The following is a 23213-nucleotide window of genomic DNA, read 5'->3' on the forward strand; positions in this document are numbered from 1 at the left end:
TGAAAAGTCTAACTTCACTTGTAATTAAAGAATGCTAAATAATAAGAATATTATTTTAATGCACAATATAAATAAATAAATAAATGTGTATATATATTACCTATTACACATGCTTAAAACTAAATATAAATTAATTTTATGAACTTTAAAATAACAAAATAAAAATTATATCATTCTTCTTTAACAAATAATCCAACAACAAAAAATTATCCGAGTTACATATGACTAATTGATTTGAGATAGTGATGTTGAATTTGACATTGTGGTGTGGTGGAGCTCAAGCAGCTTCAACAAAATTTGACTGTAAAGAAGAAAGGAGTCAGTAATTTAAAATAAATAAATAAATAAATAAAGCTACAGAAAGAAAAAAAGGAAAAGTAAAAAAAAAAACTCTAAAGAGAGAAGAAAACTTACTAGATAAAAAAATTATAAAAAAAAAAGAAAGAGAAAAACCTTAAGAGTTTTGAGAAAAGGTGAGGTGTTTCTTTTTTTAATCATTATAGGAGCTTCTTTCTTTTTTTGTCGGGGTAACTGGAATGAGCTTCCCTAGTAGTTTAGCTTACTTTGATAGCCCAATTCTATAAGCAAGACCTACCTACTACATACCAAACATGTTAGCCCAAAATCTCCAACATTTGAGAGAAACTGTTTATTCTGGTCCAATGGTGGAAGCTGTTCAACGACAAGTCGACGAGACCCGACAAGAGTGTGCTTAACGTGTACTTCAAGTTGCTGTTTTCATTCAAAATTATTAAAATTGTATGAAAGACAAAGTAATTCGAACCAATAAAACATAAGATTAAGTCAAATTTTAACTCCTAGAAAAGTCTTGAAATGAAATTGATGCTTGTAGTTGTAGAAAAGGAACCTTCAAAACCTTAAAATTTTATAGTTCTATAAATATAGTAAAATCCAATTTAAGATTTTTTTAAAATATTAATTTTTGTCTTTATAATTATATTATTTTAAGTAGTACTCTTACTACTTATTAATGACATAATATGCACATGCTACTTTTTAAATAGTCCCTGACATTATATGATATAACTAAATATGCATGTCAACTAGAAATAGATTTTATAAGAAAAATTATGCAGACTAAAACTATTTAAAATAAAATAAAATAAAAACTAATCATAATCACATTAACTAAAAGCATAGTTTAAGTAAAGTATGAATAAATGCTGTATTATTGATTGAATTTCATGCATGTCCAATTCATATTTATTAAGTCTCATTTTTTAGTATTAAGTTTCTTAACTAGGTTGTGAATCCATGCTTATTATCGATGTGAAGAAATTATAGAAATGATAATCCAGAAAGATGCATGAATATATATATATGTGTGTGTGTGACTACAACTGTACACAGACGCAACCTGAACCTGCCCTTCCCAATCTCAAAAGCCACAGTGAAGAGGATCCATATAACTTGCTTTGCTTCATTAATTCTCATCAATGAGACGTCCACATCCAACATATTACAATTAGGTATAAGCTATCCCATGTCAACTATGCCACCCCAAAATCAGTCACCTCATTATTTCCAAACCACCACCACGCCCCTCTCTCCTCTTGATGACGTGAAGAGGAATAAGGGAGTGAAATTATAATCAACAAGGTTGTGTTTGGAACTATTAGAAATAAAAATAATTTGAGCTGATTTGCAAATTAATTTTCATCCTGTTTTTTTGTTATAAGTTTTCAATCTTTACAAATCAAAGTTTATGTTTCACGTACACAAAAGAAGAATCAAATTAGTTTCGTACAAGTATTTTATTTTATTACTCTTATAATAAGTTGAGTGACTTTATTAATAAAATTAAAAGTGCCAAATTTCAATAAATAAAATTTAAATAAAAAATTGAGTAAAATATTCATCTTTACACATGTAAAAATAAATAAATAAATTCTTATGCTATAATTATATCTTATATGGTGCATCAAAGTTATGTCTTATCAAAATTACAGCTGTGCTATTGGTCATTTCAATATTTCAACCATTTTGCTTAAATTTGAAGCTCTGGGTATGTTAATATATACTTAAAGTGATTATGATTGCAGCTGCAAAAGGAGAAGTGGAACATAGAGCACGTGCTGAGGAGTCCACAATGTGCTCTGAGTATGGGCTGGCAACCTCACTTTGCCATATCATCTATCTGATCAACACATAACAGGAAGAAGTATAATGGTCGTCCCAAAAGACAAAATAAATAATGCCAAAACACAGCCACCCTGTAATAATAAGAGAATTTTTTCTGATTCTTTTCTCAGGAACCTGGAACATGGCTTATAATGCACTTCTTAAACTATATATTTGATTCTTTGTAAGATGCACTTGTTCTGAGTCACTCCTTTCTTTCTAATTTTCTAGGACAAAAATTATAAAATTTTATTAGTGTTTTTATTTAAGTAAATTTTATTTAAAATTTTATCTCCATCAATAAATTAATAATTATAATATATTTAAGCAAAAAAATTTTGAAATAGTTAAATACACAAGAACTATACTAGCTATTTTTAAAAAAATTATTTATTTACTTACTGTTTAAAATTTGCTAACTATTTGATGAGAATACTTGTGTTGAAACTTTGATTGAGTTACTACATAGTTTTAAAAAATATATTATTAATATTAAACATTGTATTTTATATATAAAAAATTGCTATTAAATATTTCGAGTCAATGTTATCAGAATATTGATTAATAGTCTCCAAAATTTAATGAATAATTAATTGAGATGAAGTTAAACTTTACTGTACCTGTCGCAGAATATATAATAAAAATCAAAAGGCACGGAAACTTGTTCTCAATAATAATAATGCCAAACAAAGAAAACAAACAATAAGAAATAATTGAAAAAAAGGGGACAGAAAAATTGTCATATATTAACAGTGTGGCTTCGTATTAATTTTTGTGGGAATAATTCTTGTTTAATAAAATTAAAGGTACTAACTAGTATAAAAATTTGATATATATTATTAGCACATCAAATACTAGTATAATTTGTCACACCATTATTAATGTAAATACATAATCATCACACTAATAATTTAACATGTTAGATAAAAGTTATATTAATAAAGACAATTTTAACGTTTAAGATCTTTTTGTCTTTTAGTGAATATAAAAAAATATTTTAAATACCAATTGGATTGTTGTTTGAGACCTAAAAATAAACAAAATATGTTAAGTTTGACAAAAGGTTTTTCTCTTTTTATGGAGGCAAAACTCTAGTCTCTAACCAATAAGAGATTCTTAGTAGGTTTTGGAATAGAAAATGCAATTAATTAAGAAACCTTGGACCTCGTCAGCAAAATGCATTAAAATGCGGAAGCTTTGATACTTTTGTCCCTAATAATAATAACACCGAAAGAATACAATAAAAAAGAGTGAAGGGAATAGTGTATTTATTGTCCGCTTGCTTGTTAATTGGGACCTGGTTATACCAACATTAAACCAATTTTAACGTATAAATAAAGTTATGATAACTATCTTTTAGTTTAGTTCAGGCAAATGATGTGTGATATAGTAAGAAAGTTTCTTATGAATTAAAAAATCTATTTCCAGTATTGACTTATTACTTTGGAATAGGAAATGCTCTTAAAGTGTGTTTTGAATTTTAAAATAATTAAGAGACATTATAGTTATTAGAAGCTTGACATAATTAAATTTCGCGGTGTTTAATATGATGGCAATCTAAAGACACTCTTGATTGCCTTATCTATATATCTGATATCACTCTTAAAATATCTTAAACCAAAATTGAACTTAGATCTCTTCGAGGGCTTTAACCTTTGTTAATTAATACTTAGCATTGGCTAAAGCATATAATTCAACTTGTCATCTACAACCTTAAGCATTATGAACCTCGTCTATAACATTATAAATTAGAATTTGATATTAATGTCTTTTTGTCATATTCTCACCACAAGATTCATATATATGTATAATTATATTGCATTACTCTACATAATGACTAAAGGATATTTATAGAACGAGTTTAATTTACTGCAAGATTAGCTTGACATTTTGATATATAAACTTAACTCGAGGAAACGAGATAAAATAGTTTATATAGTGTACAATTTTATGTTATATATGATTAAATCATAGTATCAAACAAGCATCATATTAAAATATAATCTGAATGGTATTTTAAATGTCAAGCTAATCTTGCAACTGTGTTACCAACTTGGCACGGCGTTTCAAAGGTTGTTAATGGCAACATCCTCAAACTGGTTCAAAGGTCCTAACAAAGATCTTGTGCCCTCAATTACCCTGTTTGGTTACTTGGCTTGCGTAGGCATAGAAAAATCTTTGAAAACGAAAAAAAATTACAGTTAAGCGCATGACAACTAATGTATGAAATGTTATACATTTAAACGTAGCGCTCAAGTATAATGTAAATTTCAATTGCAAGCGTTGTCTTAAATCATATGTGTGTGATTTTGCCTTTATGATGAAATTCTTGAGGTGGATTTTCATTTTAGGTACACTTTGTAGGCCACTAGTAACAACTAACAGATCCAAAAGTCAATGCTACGGACTTTTGTATGTATTTCTATGTTGCTTAAAGCTATACGAACTTAACCAAATGAATATGAATCATTGAAGCTTATGCTAAAGAGGTTGATCTACCCAATCATTAATTAAGCATTTAGCTTTTTGTTTCTGTTAGCTGACCTTTTGTTTTTATTTTAGCTTGCCAGATAAACAATGTTTGTACTCACTATTTATTTATTTTTTTCAATAAACTACTTTGATTAGAAATAAAGTGATAAAAGAAATATAAAGAAGTTTAATAAATAAAATTTAAAACAGAAAACTACAATAACATATATAAAACATAATTTGGAATCTATTGATATCCAAACCACAAAATGTATAATATACAATTTTTTGGCAAAACATTTAAGAAGGAATGAATACTGTTATAATAAATTGGTACGAACACTATAAAGCTATTCGAGTCGGCGCCTGACAACAGTACTGTATTCAATTCCCACTTTCCCAGGGATTCTCTTTTTGTATTTTTTTGTTCTTTTTTTGTCTTTCATTTATTTAATTTTTTTGCTTTCATTTTCATTTTGAATTCACGTCTAAATTGTAATTAGGGTTGTTTAAGACTCCACTACTTCCATTAATTCATCTTGGCCTGGAGTTAATTTAAAAATATTTAAAATTTAAACTTATTTATTTTGAAAATAAATTTTAATTATACTTGAATCATCTGAATTAAGGTCCGATAATTATTTATTATAATAATAGGACGTAGTAATTTGATAGTAAAATATTATATTTATATTATATAATTTGTTTTACCAATTATATTATAAAATACATGTTAATTTTAGTTTTAATTTTTTATTTTATAATCTAGTAATATAAAATATTAAAATGAAGATATTATATCGAGTTAATTTTATCTAATACATTATCAAATTTTGACCATGTTAAATTCTAATTGTACTAAAACATTGAATCGGATAAAACATAAGACAAATCAATCTTAGACTGTTCTATAAACACCCCTGTCTACAACTAGCCCGATTAAATAGTATAGGCAAGTTACTGTGTAATTTAATTGCTATTTAACAGAGAAGATCCCTGTACAATAAGAATCCAATACTACAAAATGTAATTGGAGTAAGTTCTAATATTTTTTATACGAATCTTAATTCTGTCAGCAATTTAACTAGATAAAGGCATTTTATACCTCACATACCATATAGTAAAAACATTATTTTTTTCAATTCTGCCTCCATGTATTGAGTCTTAATAAGCCAAAACGAGGAAAAGAGGTGAGGTCATATGCTAGATTTGGAGCAAAGATAAGAACAAAATGAACACATTATGGGTGTCTTCATTAATGCTCTTTCAACACTAAAACTGATCACAAACTCAAGTGGATACTTTGTCCTGTGTCCATCCACGTGCAGATGCTACAATTATCCATATCCAAATATGTAAAAATAAGGCCATTGTTTTCCTTTGAACTTTGATACTAATACTGCACCCCGTTTTTTTTCCACATTATTTCCCTTCCTTAGATTTGAAAAAACATCACCCCCCAAGAAAAAAGAAAAAAGTTATGTTTTTTCAATTCATAGCGTGTAAAATATGTAATGTTCTCCACCTAGTTGTAGTTGCAAAGTAATGCTTTCCTCTCTTCTTTTTCGGTTTTTCTTATCTTTCGGTTATGCAATTATATTGATAAGAGATATCCACCACAATGGCTGGCTATTGTTTTGAAATAAGTTATATGTTCAGAGCCATAAGCTCTGTCCAAGATCCGAACCTCACTTGTAAGCGAAGCTATTCTCAACCAACAAGCACTTCTGTAAATATTAAATTCAAATTGGAGAAGGGTCAATATTTTATTGAATTTTAACCTCTGCTTTATTGATCTCTATTTTCCGTTGGATCAACCTGATTCCACTTTGTTTTGATGTCTCTGATTTTTCAATCAACTCCCTTTGAATAATGTGTGTGATATACTCAAGCTAGTTCAGTTTTAGTCCATTCTATAAAATTAACAGCTCAACTAAGAGTAAAAACCACTGACCAACTTATGCATTCATGATTAAATATCGTAGCAAACTACCAATATCGGCAACAATTAATTATAGTAAATTTACATATTATATAACAAAATTAGTAAATTCCAATCCAAGTCATCCCACTTATTTTGAAAATTGGTACATTTGATATATGGATTGGTACTACACCAAGAAAATCAAATACTTTCTTTGTATTATAGATATTTACTAAAGGGGAAAAGAATTAACATTAAGAACGCCTACCAATTGTCATGAGTTGCCTCATGCATTAGTTGATAAATGATGTTTCTTTATTCCGGCGAAAGCTTCTTTAGCTTCTAATAAACCAGATATAACAAGAAATTTTGGACCACCTAATCATTTAATTGGCCAAGATAAGTTATGCTTGACAGATAAACATTTGAAAATGCTTCCATCAAAATAAAGAAAGTCAATTGCACGTACTCTATCTAACAATACGTCCTAATTATTAATGTCTAACGAGGGCCAACCACACACCAGGAATAGGATATCCAATGCCCATCCAAATGTTGGACCAGTGATCGCCAATCCTCCCTAAAACTATCAATATTTATTATCTTTTATATTATTTCCAATCTTACGTGAAAATTGAGCACATTACGTGTGAATCGATTATTGTAGTAAAATGTCGTCAAAATTAGCATTAACTAAAACTGTGTAAAACAAACATTAGAAACATACCCCATGGTTGTAAATTTGTTAAATTCACTTTCGTGATGAATAAGAAAGTAATAATATATACTTAGGGTTCAAAAACGGCATACGGCAGGTGGATTCCCACACTTGCTAATTTGATAAATTGGGTCTTTTTTTTTATTTTTTTTGTTAGTCACCAACTTGTATTGAAATCTCACCAGCCAAGTTGCTTCATTTTGCTAAAAACTTTTTTAAAAAGAGACATAATGGAAAATCCAATCACCCAAGGGCCAGCTAATAGTTAGCTCAATCCATTGCAACATGGCATTGGATATGTCCCCTCACCTATATATATTGTTCTCTTCATCCCAAAACTTCTCAAACCACCAACGCCTACGGCTACACTTACACAATTTTTTCTCCTTTCCCAAATGGCTTCCATCTTCTCACCCCTCATCACAATCTTCCTCTTCCTTCTCATTTTGGGTGGTGAGGCACGTGACCCCTTTGCATGTGACCCAAAAGACCCCGCCACAAAGAACTTGGCATTTTGCAAGGCTTCGCTGCCAATAGGAGCAAGGGTGAAGGATCTAATTGGAAGGTTGACACTAGAAGAAAAGGTTAACTTGCTAGTGAACAATGCAGGAGCAGTTCCAAGGCTTGGAATAAAAGGGTATGAATGGTGGTCTGAGGCACTTCATGGGGTTTCAAATGTGGGTCCTGGAACCAAGTTCGGTGGCCAATTCCCTGCCGCCACTAGCTTCCCTCAAGTCATCACTACCGCTTCTTCTTTTAACGCGTCTTTGTGGGAAGCAATTGGACGGGTGAGGATTTCTTTTACCTACAATATTCAATAAAAACTATAAGCTCTTAGCAATTATATTTTTTGTTAGCAATTAATAATGTTATAAAATCTATTAAAACTGGTTTAAAGTAAATTTAATATGCATAATATATTATTGTCACTCCAGTTTTGCTTTGTTCTGTTATCTGCTGAGATTTTGTTGTTTTTTTGTTTGGTTAAAAATATTATCACATTAGCCAAAGTAAAAGAAAAAAATTATTTTTTAACATCTTATTTAAATATTTAATTAATTGATAATTTTATTTTTATTAAAAATATTTTATTATATTAATTTGTGCAATTAATTTTTATTAAAATATCTGCATTATGTTTGGGTGATGTAAAAAATGTACGTGGAGGAAAGAAATTGAAAAAAAAAATCCAGTGATTGGTTTACCAAAAATAAAAAATAAAAAAAGAAAGAAAGAATGTACACCCAAGACAACTTTCTTTTTAAATCTTATCTCATTAGCCAAAGTAACTGGAAACCTCTTACCCTTTTCTATTTTCTATTAATATCGTTTACCGATCTTTTTTTCACTAATATAATATAACTCCCTTTTTTTAAGAGTATAATTGTTTACTAAAATAGTTTCTAATTTATTTTACTATAATTACAATCAAAGAAAGAAAGAAAATAATTATTATCCCTTTTTTTCTATCATGCTAATATTGATTCATTTTTCTCCAAATTTTTTCTTCCTTTTCTTTTTCCTATACTTCTCTCCTACATTAATCATAATTCTCTTCTCAATCATTCATAGTATAAAAGATAAATAATATGATACAAGGAAAATACTTAATAGTAACACCAGTAGCATTATCACTCTATGTACAGTATGCATGCAAAGTTTTGTCAGACATTGATTTAATTCTCTAGCTTGACTTTTATGCTCAACGTCGAGAACGGACTCGCTTTCTTTGCCTAAGACATCTCCTTTTAAGGCTGTTTCCTTGCAGCAATACTGAATTTGAATGAAATTTCTGAACAGAAAGCGACCTATATTACCACTAAAATTAATTTATTTTGATATAGATTTTTAAAAAATTACTAACTTTTTTTCATAAGTAAATTGGTAGCATTTTTTTTATGAGAATATACTTGTTTAGAAAAAAAATTTACTTTTTAAGTTATTATAAACATTTATCATTTCCTTCCCACAACATATCATTTTATAATGGTTTTGTCAATCTTAATTTTCCAAACTAATTTTACGAATCTAAAAGTAATCATTTTTATAAAAAAAAAAAACTATAATATTTATCACAAACATATATTTTAATAACTTAAAATTAGCTCTAATACTTTTCTATCTGAGCAATAAATTAAATTAGACGAACTCGTACCCCATAAAAAGGGTAGCTTTAAATCAAATCCATGATTAGTTCGCCATTTTTTGAAAAAGAAAAAACAGTTAAGCTTGGTGATATTGGTTCACTTCTCAAGTTGGATATCATTGTGACTGTGGCATGCCAGCTACCATTTTACTCAAGTTTGTCCCCTAACAACTTGATAATCATGCAAGTGGCAGTGACCGTTCAGCAAGTTTGTAAGCCATTTGGTTTGAGTGGCTGAGATAATCTCCACGAACCCTTTTAAGAACATGTTTGACGTATACAAATGCAAAAAATAATCGTTAAATTTTTTTCAAAAAGAAAAGTTGTTCGAAACACTCGTTCATATTATAAAGAAAAGATGAAACTGACGCCGGCACTACGCAGGTTGCCTCGGACGAAGCAAGGGCAATGTACAATGGAGGAACGGCTGGGCTTACGTATTGGAGCCCAAATGTTAACATCTTTAGGGACCCACGGTGGGGCCGTGGACAGGAGACTCCCGGTGAAGACCCCGTGCTAGCCGGTAGATATGCAGCCAGTTATGTTAGGGGACTACAGGGAACAGACGGTAACCGGTTGAAGGTGGCTGCTTCTTGCAAACACTTTACAGCTTATGACCTTGATAATTGGAACGGTATGGATCGCTTTCACTTTAATGCACAGGTACGCCTCATTTAATGGTATGTGAAAATTTTGATTAGGGTATGGGAATCTTCTTCTTAGTGCACCACTCATGTTCATATTATCCACTGCTGAAGTAGTTTGGTCACTTTGTGTGCGCCAAATTTCCCACTTCAGCACTTTCAAATAATACAAGATGATGTGATTCGTACGATACGTGGGTCACTGAATGTATTCCTTTTTAATTTTTAATTCTTTAGTGACTTTGCAAATACTCTTCCCAATTTCGGTAAGACATTAGCAATCAGGTATATATGATTATGGTATAAATTGTCACCGGCAAAAATACAATATTATTGTATTCATTTAAATAAATAGGGAATCACTCGGGTTACATGTTAAATTATTGTGTTCAATTTTTCAGTTCAATTCTAGCTGCATCAATTTCTGTATGTAGAATGTCAGAACTTAAAGGTTCAGTGTGTAACCTTGAAAATCTAAAGAACACGCTAAGGAAAAAGTGTAACAAATGAATGATAGTTTCTATTAAAATAACAATACGATAGGTACGTTTGAATTGTTTTGTGCGCAATAATGTTTATGATTGATGATGTTGTCGGGGCATGGATGACTTTTGTTGTTTTGTTTAAAACTTTTGACAAGCCTTATCGAAACAAGGATGAGAAGAAGAGGACATGTATGTAATATTATTTTGAGTAGCAGCTTGCTATGAACTTGATGGGCAGGTTAGCAAGCAAGACATTGAGGACACATTCAACGTGCCATTCAGGATGTGTGTGAAGGAAGGGAAAGTGGCGAGTGTGATGTGTTCTTACAATCAGGTTAATGGTGTCCCCACCTGTGCCGACCCCAACCTCCTAAAACGAACAGTTCGTGGCCAATGGGGTCTAGATGGGTAAGCTTACAAACAATGCCAATTGCCAAATACTCTTTGGGTGGTCTTCATCTTCAAAACAAATTATCCCAAACTAATAAATATTATCGTTTGTTTTCCAATGATTCAGCTACATTGTATCAGACTGTGACTCTGTTGGGGTGTTTTACTCTAGCCAACACTACACATCTACGCCAGAAGAAGCTGCTGCCGATGCCATTAGAGCAGGCTAGTTATTATACCATAGAAGAACTTTAACTCTTTTATATGCACTTGTTAATACAACTTTTGTAATTGATCAGTTTTTAGAAAAGTTAAGATAATTTTTAAAATGTAATTAATTTATGAAATGGGTATCTTAATCTTTTAAAAAATTGGACTGCTAATAGAAAATATCTTTAGGAGAACGTGTTGCTAACGTTACTTTTAACCAAGTTCAACTAATGAGGTTCACTTTTTGGGCTTTAACTGTGGAGCCCAATGATAAATGGGAAGACGAAATGGCTTGACATTTCACATATTACAGGTTTGGATTTGGATTGTGGGCCTTTTCTAGCATTGCATACACAAAATGCCGTTAAAAAGGGTTTGGTAAGTGAAGCTGATGTAAATGGGGCATTATCCAACACACTAACGGTCCAAATGAGGTTAGGGATGTTTGATGGGGAGCTTTCGGCCCAGCCATATGGCAACCTTGGCCCAAGGGATGTGTGCAGCCCAGCCCACCAAGAGCTCGCCCTTGAAGCCGCAAGACAAGGGATTGTGCTTCTTAAGAACACTGGCCTTTCTTTGCCTCTCTCCACGCAACGTCACCGGACGGTGGCTGTTATTGGGCCCAATTCTAATGTCACCGTCACAATGATCGGCAACTATGCTGGTATGCTTTGATTCCCTTAAAAATTTTAAACTAAATTAGGCCCATTAAGGAACTCACTCTTTACTTTTACCTTTTTTTCAGGTATTGCTTGTGGATACACAAGCCCATTAAAAGGAATAGGGAGATACGCCAAGACTATTCACGAATTGGGCTGTTCAAATGTAGCTTGTACTGATGACAAGCAATTCTCGAGGGCTATAAATGCAGCCCAAGAAGCAGATGCAACGGTTCTAGTAATGGGCCTAGACCAGTCCATTGAGGCTGAAACCGTGGACAGAACTGGCCTGCTTCTTCCTGGGCGTCAACAAGACCTTGTGTCAAAAGTAGCAGCTGCCTCGAAGGGTCCAATCATTTTGGTAATAATGTCTGGTGGGCCTGTGGATATAACTTTCGCCAAAAATGATGCTCGAATCAAAGGCATCTTGTGGGCTGGTTATCCGGGCCAAGCTGGTGGCGCTGCCATCGCAGACATCCTGTTTGGAACTGCTAACCCTGGTATGTCTTTTAATGGCCCATCGTAGGCCCAAATATGCTATACGAAAATGCCCACGTAATAAAAACGGTTTTTCTAACATAATACATCTTATTAAATGCTTTAAATCATCATAAAAATATAAACTGAATACTTATTATGATTTTGAGATAATAAATTTCTTATTGGACACACGTTAAAAATACCAAAAAGTAAATTTACATTACAACCTAGAACATATAAAAAAGAGAACATAATGTTATGTTTGAATTTCAGGAGGCAAACTACCTATGACATGGTACCCACAAGGGTACCTTGAAAACTTGCCAATGACAAATATGGCAATGCGAGCAAGCAGATCCAAAGGGTATCCTGGAAGAACCTATAGATTTTACAATGGGGCAGTGGTGTATCCATTTGGTTACGGATTGTCATACACCCACTTTGTTCACACATTAGCAAGTGCACCCAAGGTAGTTTCGGTTCCCGTGGATGGTCACCGCCACGGCAATAGCTCCAACATTGCAAACAAAGCAATTAAAGTGACGCATGCACGATGTGGAAAGCTTTCCATCAGCCTTGACGTCGACGTTAAGAATGTTGGATCCAAAGATGGCACTCACACGTTGTTAGTGTTCTCAGCACCGCCATCAGGCAATGGCCATTGGGCCCCACACAAGCAATTAGTGGCCTTCGAGAAAGTCCATGTTGCTGCCAAGGCTCAGCAGCGTGTGAGACTGAATATTCATGTTTGCAAGCTCCTCAGTGTGGTTGATAGGTCAGGAACTAGGAGAATTCCAATGGGTGTACACAGTCTTCACATTGGTGATGTTAAGCACTCTCTATCACTTCAAGCACAGACACTTGGAATTATCAAGTCCTGAATTTTTGGGGTGACATCTACTCTATCTACTTTCCAATCACTCAAGGTTCATTCCATTTGATTCCTTGCAAAATCTTAATAGATTACTTGCTATGTAACCTCAACCTCCGCATGAAGTGTATGATATATATATAGATAGATATTAGTATGGCAGGGACACATGAAGTTTTACCTTTAAACTTCATGGTGTTTTTGGTTCTAAGGAACCATCAATTAATTCAAACCGCAAGTTGTTGATATGTTATGGCTTCGAAGAGAGGACAAAGATTGATTGATTCTTCAATCACAGTCAATAAAGTAATAGGGTTGAATGCAATTCTTGGAGGAGAGATTAAGGAAATGCACTGTTCTCTATCCGAATTCCTTTCGACTTTGTTTACCATTCTTTTTGGCTGTATTTTTATTGATACAGGACATTAAGTATACACTTTTCTTAATGTAATTGTAAGATTTGTAATAAGAATGAGCTTCGCACCACGATGTGCAGATGACACAATTCTTCTGCTTCTTACCGATACCTACCCTGTTATTGCAAGGACCAAACTGGGTCTTTCCTTTTTCTTCTTCCATTTGACTACTATTGCGGGGTGTATTTGTGGACATATTATTCATATAGAAAATAATTTTACTGTAATGAAATATATCTTACTATTATTGATGATATTTTTTTTAATAAAAACATCTTTTGTATCCTTTTGTAATATACTTTTAGTAATTTTTTATATTCTATAATGAAAATGTTAACTAAAATGTATATTTAATATCCAAAAAGCACAAAGAATATTTAATATTTGTTTTTAGTAATAAACACATTATTGGGATGATATTGTAAAAAAGATTTAAAATTTTCCCTTTAATTTAAATAATCCCCATTACTATCAGTCTGCCTTGAAGTCTGTAACGGGTTCGTAAAAAAAATATTTTTTTTACTTTATTAGTTTATTTATATTTACGCTGTGAGTCTCTATCCGGTTAGGTTCATTTATATAAAACTATACCATCGTACACAAAATTTATTGATCATACTAAATTTACTGATCATAATGTGATCCAAAATACTCCCCTCGTCTCATATTATATTATGGTCATATAAAGTTTTTTTTTTACATAAATTAAAAAATATAATTAATTTCTTTATTTTTATTTCTAACTTTCTATTGTTTCCTTATTTTATAGAAAAAAAATTTAAGTATACCAAAGCATGTAAGAAAAAAGACGTTATTTTCTCCAATAAACAAAACACATGAATATATAAAATAATTAAAGAATATTAATAAAATAAAATATCAAAAGTTTTTTTTATTAATTGAGCTCGTACTAGGACTATACATTAAAAATTTTTAACTGCTATTATTAAGAATTATTATTATACAACAATTAATGAAATACAAAAATTACTTAAAAACAAATGGAGTAATTTGTAACAATAATTTCACCTTCTATAACGAGTTCATTTTTATAATTATATATATTCCTTGTGAATATTTCTAGCAATCACCCTTTTCCACACTAATTGATGTCCATGAATTTGAGTTACACATTTATTAAAATCAAGGGTATCAATGTGTTAAAGTGCGCTAACAAGTCATGTATATATATATATATATATATATCAAATGTGCAAATTATATAACTCCATTCTGCTTTAAACGGGCTTAAGGAATCGAAAACCTTATTCTAAAAATTCTGTTATAGAGGAATTTTTTAGGCTTTTTGAAAATGAGTTTTGGGCTTCCTAAATATAAACCAAACATTGCATTGAAGTCTATGCTTAATATACTGCAATTTTATTTTGGGCCATGAAATTTGCACCTTTCACTTGGGACAAGCGGATTATTTAAATGGAACGTTGCACGATCCGTCAAGAGATTCAGGACGTGGTTGACCCAAAAAAGTAACAAAATACAAACGTGAATAGCATTGCAGTGGTTCCAGTTGGCAATGCAAAAAAGTTCAAAACTCAAAAGGACTTTTACAAGTTACCTCACAGAGTAAATAACTCTATATTAAGTTGATTAAAGAAATTTTATCTATGAAAAGTTAAATAAAAAATTGATACAATTTTCAACCTAATGCTCAAACTTCAGTAGTTCGCTTAAAATGAAGTTATTTATCGCATGGAATAATTTAAGCAAACACTTCTTTTAAAGATACAAAATATAGTCAAAAGTTATATTAAAACTTAAATTTATATGCATTTGAGACAAAGTGTTTTACAATCTTGATTGATGTAACCAGCGGCGAATCTTGAGAATGTAAAACCACAGAAGGGACGAATGATGTGGTGAGGTTTTGGGCAAGTGAAAAGTCGGTAATGTTTTGATATTCAACAATTCTCAATGCAGGGTTTAGGACATTCATATGTTCAATGTTGAAAGACATGAATGAGTATATATATATAAATAACCCTTCCTTGTTTGATGATTGGGTGACGAATATGTTCACCTTGAGCTAATGATCCGTCCCTGGATTCATGCTCAAGTTATCAGATGCATGATGCATATTGCATTTGTTTAAGATTTCGGACGAATTCCTTGCGATTACATTCTCTTATTTTTTGTCTTTCCATGAATTGGGGCGTGCTATTCGCAAGTTTGCGTCAATTGGAATTCCAAACTTAGTTCCAATAACCTAATGCATGTACTTACGTCATGTTTTGTTGAGCAACCGAGGAACGAACTAAGGTGATTGTGTGAACAAAGTCATAATATAAATATAAGTCTCTTACTATGAATGCAATGCAAGAAAGCCGTATCCAATCCCAACGTTTTCACATTTTCTAGACAGATTTTAATATGATATTATAATTATATATGCATACAAATTCTTGATGGTATTGGTTTTTTTTTTCTCAAGTGAAATGTTAGCAAAGCATAATTTGTATTGCTTTTGATGGCCAATTTATCAAAAATGTCACCCCTTCGCTATTGTGGTTGGAATGCAAGAAAACCGAAAAGCATATTCGAATTTGTTTGGTATTAAAAAATAAAAATACAACTCCATAGACAGATTATTATTATTATTTTTAACATCTTTAATGTAAATTTTACTTACTTTAATAAAGTCTTTTTCTATGCTTGCCTAAATTTAACGTATAAAAAAAATAAAAATAGTTAAAGTAAGGCACAAGAGAAATTATATATATGAATTATTGAATAGGTAAAACAATTTCCTAATCGGGAAAGAATAACCAGTTTGCAAAGCAGATTGCCAGGGCTTGGCTTTCTATAAGGTGAGCCTCCTATCATTTTAGAGATGGAGAACAACTATTGTGGCAATCATGTGACATGTAAACCAATAATGAATCAAATTGATGAAGAAGCTGGCATAAGCTGGACCAATAAAAGCTTAGTCTTAAAACTACAAGAAAATAAAGAATTAAAAAGGGTTGGCTTTGATAATCGAAATGGCCTTGATGTTGACATGTAGATACTTGATAGTATAGAAGTTAAGAGAACAGAACAAAGCATTTAATTCAAGTTCCCATGTTCCGAAAATATGGAGTAAAAAAGTCCACACTCTCATCTGATTATTCAGCTGAAATAACGAAGGAGTTTCACCATTCAAGATGGCTTTCAGTTATATAGCATCATTGCAATAAAAAAAAGAATTTAAAAGAAAAAACCATCGAATCAGTCTATAGCCACAGATTCAAAATAAAGTTGTAAGTTTTTAGCTGATTGAAAAACTTGGCTTATTTCAGTTACTTCCTGCCAACAGAAGTATGTGCAATGCAATATGTCAATATAGTATTAACATTAACAACAAGTAATATTTTTTATTTCATTGTTTTGTGGAAATATTGTTATCGTTACAAAGTAGTGCATGAATATCGTTGATCGGCAAGCACAATGTTTAACCAATCACATACATTCTAAATGGATGCTTGACTTGGAATTCAAGCTTCTATTTTAACGTTTATACTTCAAGCTCCATCAAACCATTGGTATAGTATTGGTGATGGCTTTAAGAGGGGATTGCTTTGGTGGGGAATATATTTCTTCCGGTAAATAAAGGAATAAACAAAGAATAGAACAAGCGAGCTAGCTTCTTGGGAAGAACTTTTCCTTTTCCATCCCAAAACTATTCATTATTTGAAGGACAAACTTTGGCAAAGGCTGACTTATAACATGGGGGGTTTGAAACAATCACGAGAAAAAAGTGGTACACCCCACGAGGCATAGCATATCTTCAAGTCTACTTTTCTACTTCTATTTAATCTTAAATGTTTCCAATTATTAGGGAGACATCTATGGTCTTTCCTCTATGTTATGTACCAATCCCTGGAAGAGGTAAGACTAATAACATATTTTTGGTACTTCCTTTGTGTGTTGAATTCAGTGGTCCTATTGAAAAGGCTTTTACCTTTGGTGCAGCTAATATAAAAGCTATGACACAATAGATTGCGAAAGAGGACCATAATAACCCACAAGGCTGGTTAAATTTTTGTGTTAGTACAAAATGTTGAACTTTTTAGAAGAGTTTGATTGCTGAATTGCTGGTGATGAGGACGAGGCCTAAGAATTGTCAAATGTCAAACAGCTCGAAAAATGAGTTGAATCGGCCCACTTGGCTGGCCTGCCATCAACCATCTTGAATTTTGACTTTATCTGTGGTCCTTTGTAGACAATCTGAAAGCATTCACACCACATGAAAAATTGAATCCATCAAATAGCATATGGTGTTCCTTTTGTATACGTAATATATTTTCAATTAATGTTCTGGCGAGTGGTTAGCTTTAATTTTCAGTGCGGTTTGTAAGCACCTTTCAGATATTGGCTTGCCAGCATCTTAATTTCTTTCTCTTTGTTCCTTTTATCTTTATTATGTGTCTACCAGAGGAGAAACTATTAGTATAATTCTCATTTGTCAAGAACCTTAGTATGATATGATAGAAGAATCCTTCTCCAGGGGCCGCCTGTCATTTTTTATACCCTCATCTAAGTCTTCTACTCATTCACCCATTTATTATTATTCATCAAGGTCTAAGGCTTTTTAGTTTTACATGTATATTTTTCTTTTGTAACTTCTAACTTTCTTGTTGAAACATATGTTACCCGTGTGTTAATCTATTGATTTATTTTCATCATGGGCTTTTTATTTCATTGACTGTGAAGAGGCTTTAAACCAATTCTTAAAATGACAACTTAACTACGATCTGATTCATATATTTAATACGTATTCATCTTTTGCTTGGCTACTTATTCGTACAAGCAAATGGCCACTATTTTTTCCAACAGATTATTGTTAAATCTAATGTTTAGCTGACAGATTCAGAGAATTAATAGGCACGATAGAACATAATGTTAGTATTTAAAAAGATCAAATGATTAGTAACGGATAAATAAATATTTATAAACAAAGAAAATTAATAAAGAACAGCATTAAATTAAGAGAACAGGTGGAGCATGATGTGTTTCTGAAATTTGAATTTGAATTTGGTGAGTGAGATGCATTATTGTGAAACCTGATTAAGCTGGCATTGTTGGCCAAATATCCATTGAAGCTACAGAATGTGCAAAGCAGTGTGTATATATTATTACTGTTTGCTCGCAAAGCCAAAGCTGCACATGGGTCACCATCTCCACGTGAAATTCCATCCACAAGACACGTGCTTCCCACAGAGGTTCCCTGTGCTTTTGCAGAGAACCCTTTGGAAAGACCACCACATTGGGTAAACCATCTGGCGAATACGAGGCAAATCAAATGGCTGCAGATAAGGGTTATACGTCATGCTTTTACCAATCACTAGTATAGGTTAAGGATATATATCTTTTAAGGAACTGAGAGTGCAACTATCAATACAACTCGAATATTTAAATAACTTTCAGAACTCTAAATGAACACAGATTTTGATAATAAAAAGATTATAAATTCATTGATGTCTTTACTTCATTTTGCCGTCAAAGATATTAAGGAAATGTGTGTTTAGGTTAGTGTTTGTAAACTTAAATATGACTACGAATGAAATTGATTTTATAGAACTATTTTTATTTAAAAATAAGTTTAAATTAATGTAATGTATGCTAGAAATATTTTTTAAAATTAAAATTTAATATAAAATTTTCAACTTAATGTAAAGTTACAATTTATCACATTTACATATATATGTTTAGAATGTTCAAACATATCAAATATTTTGGCAAAATAATTAAAGCATACTTATATTGATTCAATATAGTTTTTAAGATACAAAATGTATTCAAACACACATTTAAATGCATTTTGTGTCTTTACCTTGTAAAAAAAAACAAGCTTTTAATGTAATAAGAAAATATGCTAACAAATATCTTAATGATGCAAGTTAAATATTTAATAAATAAAAATTCATTAAAATTAGTTTATAAATACATTAAAAATTATTAATAATTTTTATCTTCATAAAAAATATCTTAAGGACATTTGTTAATATTTATCGTAAAAATTATTATATACGTACTGTTTCCTAGGAAATAGAGCATATGCAGACGCAAATCGTGCAAATGAAATATATGGAAAAACCTTATCCATAATCGGTAGTTTAAAGGGAATCTTTAGTACTGTGTGTCACACTTTGCCTCCTTGTATATATACAAGTCTTTGAGGAATAAACTTTTACACTCTTATAATACTTATTTCTTTTGTTATATATTTAATAAAATTTTATTTGAAAATTTATAAATATAACCATGTACATACAAAGATGTATCATATTTTAGAAATACTGAATTTTTTTTTATCTTTGACAATGGAAAGTGTTTCCCATAAACAGTGAATATTTAATCTTCAAGTTATTTGTTTAATTGATATTCAAATTTACGATTACTAATTGAGGATGTGATCCCTTTAATGATTATATTTATACCTAAATGATCTTATTGAATAAGGCTATAAGCAATAAATGGCCACCCTCAATAAAGTGGGAACATTGTGGGAATCCTAAGTTTCCCCTAGCTATATGTCAGCATAGTAGGTTCTCAAATATTGATTGGGTTTCAGCTATTGGGCCGTTTTTCTGGTGTAACTAATTAAGCAATAATTAAGAAATTCAGTTTGTTGTTTTTTTCGCTAATTAGCAAGAAGAATGTTTGGCCATTGTTGGAATTGCACATAAATTAAATCTGTCTTCCTTACACCAATAATATTGAGGGTTTCTTAAACTTCTAATGACAAGTTAGGTACATAATTCAACTATATCAGCATACCCCATCAATAACAGGAATGGTCCCCTACAACATTAACATAAACATACAATTACAACCCATTTTTTTCTTATTTTAGGTAAGGAAATTTTTTAAAATACTTATCATCTGAGATATAATTTCATGCCTTCTAGCTAGGTAAGCGATGTATATTTAATTCCCAAGTAAGTAAGTTATTGGAAAATAAAGAAAAATATACTTGAATAATAACTTAGGCATCCAACATAAGAACCTAAATTTTTGCTTGGTTGTTGGAACCCAACAATCATGCCCTGTGAACGCACAAGGATTCAAGTTTGTGGTTCTTTTTATTCACATTTTCTTACAGTAAAAACTTTCTAGTAAAATTTAGGTGCATGTGCTTAAGTGTTCACTAATTAAATTTAAAATTCATCTCAATGATTTACAATAATATTAAATTAAAATATTTTATTAAAATTAAATTCTAATTTTAGTTTAGATGTAATACTTGGTCTCTTCACTGTGAACTTTTTTTATATATACTGTGCTGTGAATATTTACATTGCGTGTTGACATAGATTTGATACCACTCATTGACATAGTGGGTCATTGGAGACATATTTTTCTCCATTCAAGTCAACAATGCTTATAAGCATATGATATGCATATTGGAAAACAAACAAGGAGCGGGGAGAAAGAAAAAGGATTCGAAGACTAATTGGTTGGTATCGAGACAGTTGCAGCAGAAGGACCATGGACCTTACTTGTTGAATTGTGGATAAAAAACAATAATTGGCAATAATAGGATGCGAATGAAAACGAAACAAGGGTAGATCCAAAAGTAAAGGAAAGAAAATGAGCAATAATGGCTGCACACTCATCAAACAGTGCCCAAGAACATTAGACTCTGTGATGGGTAGTGATGATGCCACCTTGTAAAACTTGTCATTTCATTAATAATAGAAGGCTGAGACACAGCATGTGTAATATGCAGAAGCAGAACTAAGCTTAAATGGGAACTTTACATTGTTAGCCAGTTTTGTAAATCTAAATCTTCCTCTTAATAATTCCTGGCCCCCATTGTCATACAAACTAGCAAACAAAGACTTCATAACAGACCTACCAAAGAAATTACTACAAGCATCCCTCTTACAAAAATGTCTCTACTACACTATAAGTTATACATATACCCCTTCTTAGGGAAAAAGATAAAAAAAACGAACAAGTTCACATTGTAACTTAGGAATAGCTAGTGCTAGCGGATAGAGTAGGGTGGGACTTCAAAATGAAGGGAGTAGCACATAAAAATGACTTTTGAGATATGGGGTTGGCAAATAGCATCACACAAAACAAGTGGACCCTTGGATCGCCCATGCCTTAGTTTCCTCCATTGATGATTTCTACCAATAAAAAGGAACATCCCATCACAGTGATGGACCCCAACTCCTTACAACCTGGATCGCCTTAGCTGTTCCAGCGTAGCAGAGTAGCAGCCATGTGTATGGAAGATAACAAACTATGTAGACCCACATCTGTCCTTCACTCTCGAGCCTCCAATGGTCCCAAACCTCTGGGAACAACACCCATACAAACCCTGCTTTCGGTTATAGATTCTTCTGTAATCTCTCTTGTTAAGTTCTATGTACATGTGTATTTTAATGCTTCAAATTATTTGCTTCCACAAACTTTTTTTACGACAATTTTCTTTTCTGTGAAAAATATTCCAAATCTTTTAAAATTAACTAAAATTAAATTTTGCTTAAAAATCTGAAATTTTCATCTATATTGCTTTGTTGCTTAATATTTTTTTTCTTTTATTAAATTAGTTTAATTTTTTAAACACTTGAGTCCTACTTCTTTAAGTTTTTTTCTTTCTGTATTTTTATTCATCCAAATAATAAAAAAATTATCATCTCTCTTCTTTTTTTCTTACTTATACTCGTTCACAGCCATTCTAATAACAGCCTCACCGAATATCTCATGATGAGAAGACTTGTCATTTTTACTTGTAAGTTAATTACTATATAAATATGTAAATATTTTATTACATAGATGAATTCAAATACTGGTATACATTTACATTATTTATTTAATACTTTTATGAACATTAAGTACATTTCATTATTCATTTTTAAACTTTTTAATTTTATGGCGTACTTTAAAAACATTGTCTAAAAAGAATTAATGCAAGAATGAGATTTAAATGCACATAAATATAACCCAAATGCAACGTATTTAGATGCATTTCAAATAGAATAATTATTTTTAATTTTCATACAAACTACCTGATACCCAGGCATTGACATTAAAAAAAAAAAAAAGAGTTGGTATACTTGAGATGAATCCTCAAATTGTGAATTAAGAAAGCACTTTTTTCCTTAAGTAAATTGTATTATTTAATTACCTTGCTTTTAGGTGGACAAACTTTGTCTCTTTTGTGAACTATTCTACCAAGGAGATTAGAATTTTTTTTACTTAACATGCATGTGTGTGAATCTTTTAGTGTGTCTCATTATTTTTTTACTCCTTTCTTGTTAAAGATGGTAATTTGAATATAACCTAAATAGGCAATCGTAACATGTGTGCGTGGGATGACAAAATTATTTACATAATAAATTTGAGAGTTTAAGACCTTTGTCAATACAAATTTATAATAATAAATTTGGGTTTAAATACTTTATTAATCCTGTTTCGTACTTATATAGTATTAAAAAATATTAAATTGAAAATTTAACATTACAGTAATAATTTCCATACTCTACTGTCAGAAATCATATTAATCTGGTTGATAAATTTAAACTCTCACTTCATGAAAGCTAAAAATATATGTTTTCGGATAATTTTTTCATGAAAAAGTGTGTAGCCCTAGTCTTCAATGTCAATCAAACAGACATATAATGTTGTAAATTTGAATACTAAAA

At 31.2% G+C, this 23213-nt stretch overlaps 1 protein-coding gene across 1 annotated transcript; it reads left to right on the forward strand.

Annotated features, from left to right (window-relative positions):
• Positions 1-7651: 7651 nt before the first annotated feature.
• LOC113873210 (probable beta-D-xylosidase 2) lies at positions 7652-13151 on the forward strand. The gene is made up of 7 exons (XM_027511247.1): positions 7652-8044; positions 9787-10065; positions 10770-10939; positions 11049-11146; positions 11445-11795; positions 11877-12290; positions 12544-13151. The coding sequence occupies exons 1-7, from the start codon at positions 7652-7654 to the stop codon at positions 13149-13151; spliced, it is 2313 nt and encodes a 770-aa protein (XP_027367048.1).
• The last annotated feature ends 10062 nt before the right edge of the window (positions 13152-23213 follow it).

Source organism: Abrus precatorius, unplaced genomic scaffold (genome assembly GCF_003935025.1).
Source record: "Abrus precatorius isolate BTA unplaced genomic scaffold, Abrus_2018 Scaffold7, whole genome shotgun sequence".
NCBI classification, from domain to species: Eukaryota; Viridiplantae; Streptophyta; class Magnoliopsida; order Fabales; family Fabaceae; genus Abrus; species Abrus precatorius.